Source organism: Osmia lignaria, chromosome 8 (assembly GCF_051020975.1).
Source record: "Osmia lignaria lignaria isolate PbOS001 chromosome 8, iyOsmLign1, whole genome shotgun sequence".
Taxonomy (NCBI): domain Eukaryota; kingdom Metazoa; phylum Arthropoda; class Insecta; order Hymenoptera; family Megachilidae; genus Osmia; species Osmia lignaria.
The window spans coordinates 3,687,094-3,690,869 of record NC_135039.1 but is presented as its reverse complement, the minus strand read 5'-3'; the positions used below and the strand labels follow the sequence as shown (position 1 = coordinate 3,690,869).

Here is a 3,776-nt window from a genome sequence, read left to right as displayed (position 1 = left end):
CTCGTTCGCTGTTCGGTTCTACCTCGGCGTACGAGAAGACGAGCCGCGTGAGAGCAAGCGGGCAGCAACTCCACCGCAGCGCGATTGAATAAATACCGTCGGCCCAACCGGGCCAATTCCATCCCGACTCGACCTCTCTTGCGTCTGCGTACGTTTGCGTTTGTCTGCGTTCGCGCTCCGTTCAGCGCTTTCACTCCGCGCTCCGACATCGCGCCGTTAGTTGTAAGACCGCGTAGCGATGGCTACGACCTGCGCTAGAATTAAGGCCGCGTACTTCCTGTGACGGACCGGGTTCCGACCGTAGTTCATAAGTCCTGTATATTAGGCTTAAGATTGGCTCCACGCGTCTAACCACCAGACGACATATTGATTGTAGCTCCCGAGGCAGGAGAGCACCGCCCGACCAGCCGGCGAGGGTAGCCGCCGCTAGACGCCCCACTATTTTTTGAATAAATACTTTATTTTTCTACTAACACCGACTCGTTATTTACCGACCTGTTCCCATGCGAACCCTGGCACGGGGAAAACCGCCGCGGTGCGCAACGCCGTGCGCACCGAACCGACCGACCCCGTTACAAGCCAACGACAATGCCCAGGAAAAAGCAGGAGACTGGCGCAATTGATCCAAGGGTGCGAAGGCGAGGGGAAAGATGAGAAGATGATAGACTTGGATACGAGCGGTGGGAAGGAGAGTGGGGAAGGCGAGGGAAAGGAGAGGGTAGATGAGCTAAAGGAGAGCAAGGAAAGTAGGAGAGAAATAAGGGAGGCAATTGACGCAACAAAAACAGGTAAACCTGAACAAGGTCCCCGAATTATAGATCACGTAAAGATCGAATCTGACCCCAAACGAATGAATTTTATGAAAACCCTCGAGCAGTAGAACAAAAACTAACATAGGTAATATTTCAGCTTTGGTCAGAGTAGCGCAACAAGAGAAATAGACGACAGAAGTCTGTCAACAAACTATGCGAGATCTCAGCTCAGGCCCTAAGTCAGTACCAGGAGTCTGTTAAGAAAGTAGAGACTGTGACGGTAAACGTTAACGACATGATATGTGAGGTGAGAAAGGAATTGACATCGTGGCGAGAGGAGAGGATGACAGAAAATCAAAGAACAAGAGATCTGAGACAAACGGTGAGGGAAAATCATGCAATTCAGATTCAACGGGTCTATGACATGGTAGGGCCACAAAGATGCCGTTCGGGGCCTTGCAGAACAGCCCCAGCGGTGACATGTGCCAACCCCTCCTCCTCGTGGTGTGGTCCGGGCACCGGAAATTCAAAAGAAGATTTAACCTACAATATAGCATATTTTAAAGGTAGATATTTTAACAATAAGAGTTATATTATATATATTGTATATTTTTATAAATACACGTAGAACATATTTGTTAATATTTGCAACAAATATATAGGAATATTTCATTTCTGTTTAGATATTTTGATGAAATTTGAGTTAATTTATGCCGAACCACCAAAGAAATTTACGCGTTTTGTCAAAGAAGTTGCAGGAAAATTATTTGAAAATTTTGTTAAAATGTTGAGAGAGTAGACGATAGCAGAGGAAGTGGAATATTTTTCGTCGAACGAAGAAGAGGAACAGAAATTGACTCCGCCAACGTTGGAGGAAGAATATGTGCCATCTTGTAAAAATATTTCGTCTCTGGACAGGGTGCCCTTTGATATTAAATTGAAAATTGTCATGACCGTAAACAAACATCCCACATGGAGTTTTTATGGTCTACAAACACGATTTAAACGTCATTTACGTCACAAAACCGATACCGCACGCTTTAGAAAAGACATAATAAAAGGTGGTACATATACGGATAAAATGGAAATTATAAAAAAAAAATGTCTACGATCGATTCACAGAAACACGTAGGCGGGAACAATTAGTGACAAGACGACAATTACAGCAGTGGGCTATGGATGCTGCGATGCAATTTCGGGATGCAGTTAACGAAGATGGAAGCAATTTTCAATTTACAACATCGGCATCGTGGATAACAAACTTTCTTAAAGTTTACAGAATTTCGAATCGTCGTGTTGTACGTTATGTATCGAACAAAGAAATTACATCGCCGGAAGAAATTATGAAATCTGCGATACAATTTCAAAATTTAATCCAGTCAATTTCTAATGATTATGATTCTGATTATATTATTAATACAGATCAAACTAGCTGCGAATATCGAATAAATGTTGCAAGAACATACACACATACGGGTCAAAAAACAGTCGAACTTTTCATAGGTGATTTAAATAAAATAACACATTCATACGCTGCTCAATATTCATTGACAAAATCTGGAAAGTTATTACCTAAAGTGTTTGTATGTTTGCAAGAATCGGGAGATGCGTTTGGAGTCCGTGTCAAAGCAGAAGTTAACGAACTCTTAAAATTGTGTAAAAACGTTATTGTCGTTTGTTCAAAGTCAGGTAAACTGAGTTCAGATTTGTATAAAAAATATTTAGAGAAAGTTATAAAACCGTATGTTGGAAACAATCCTTTTTTAATGATTGTTGACTCTTGGGGGGGGGCATAAAAATATTCATATGTATAATGAAATTTTTGTAAATAGTGAAAACCGACCAACGTGCAATTTACAAATAATACCGCCAAAGTGTACTCCGATCTGTCAACCTTGCGATGTATATTTTTATAGACAGGTCAAAATTTTGATTAAACGGATTCAAAATTATTCACAAGACATTATGGCTGACAGAGAAAAGAAGGAGTTGAATACGCGATATGACGCCATAAGGATTCAATCTTTAATTCATTATTTATTATCTGCACCACTATTTAAGAAAATGATCCAATTCGCTTGGTACGCGTCAAAGTTAGAGAATGAACGCGATATATTTTATAATGTAAATCAGTTATGTTTTCCACCTGATATACATAACAAAAAAATGTATATGTAATTTCCGCTTTTCATTCATAACTTATTCATGGTGTACAAATTATTTATGTTTTAATTGTTTTTATGTAAAATTTCATCCGCAACATTGCACAGCCATGACAGAATTTTATAACAAATAACATAATAAAACTACATACAGAAATAATACCACGTAATAAATCGTTTGTTATTACTGCAAAGAATGAAAAAAATCAATTCATGAATAGAATAATCTAAAAAGAAAAAAAAAAATTATCAGAATGCTGTCTTGAACCGAGCTTGCATGGATTACAAAATAGTGGCTGCACGGGCATTTAACCTGCTCGGCTATTTCGGTTCATGCTGACATTTAACTATTCATTCTATTTATAGTACAGCTGAAAAAATGCATAGATATTTATGCAATTTTCTCAAAAAGTAAGGCCCAAACACCCAAAACCCTTAACACGATTTGTACTATTGACCTCCTCTTTCGAATGCACTAGAGCTCATTCGAAAGTCGAGTTAGCACTTCGTAGCATCTCCTTGTGAGAGGTCCAGCGAACAGCAATACGAGGTGAGAAATCTAAAGGAAAGAGATTCAAAGACCAAATACAAACATAAACAACAGTCTGAATGGTCGAGGAGTCTGATTTCAAGAAAGAAACTGCAAACGTAGTTAGGTCAGAAATTGAAAATTTAAAAAACGTAAAAGTGAGTCAATCCAAAGATAAAGAGAACAAAGACACTTTGAAATTAGAAATAGTCAATAACGGTGGGTATATGAGGCAACAATATAAGCTGAATAATAATATTAAAGGGTATAACCGAATAAGATGGTCAAAAGTGCCCCCAAACCAAATTCGACTTGCTATGAACCATTCGATAG

The 3,776-nt window shown here is 39.2% G+C and overlaps 1 protein-coding gene across 1 annotated transcript; it reads left to right on the top strand.

The window, feature by feature from the left end:
- The first annotated feature begins 658 nt into the window (after window positions 1–658).
- LOC117611452 (uncharacterized) lies at window positions 659–3,358 on the top strand. The gene is given in 6 exon segments (XM_076689557.1): window positions 659–823; window positions 925–1,318; window positions 1,436–1,845; window positions 1,847–2,536; window positions 2,538–2,909; window positions 2,911–3,358. Coding segments are annotated over 6 exon segments (2,169 nt in total). The 3' UTR covers window positions 3,049–3,358.
- The last annotated feature ends 418 nt before the right edge of the window (window positions 3,359–3,776 follow it).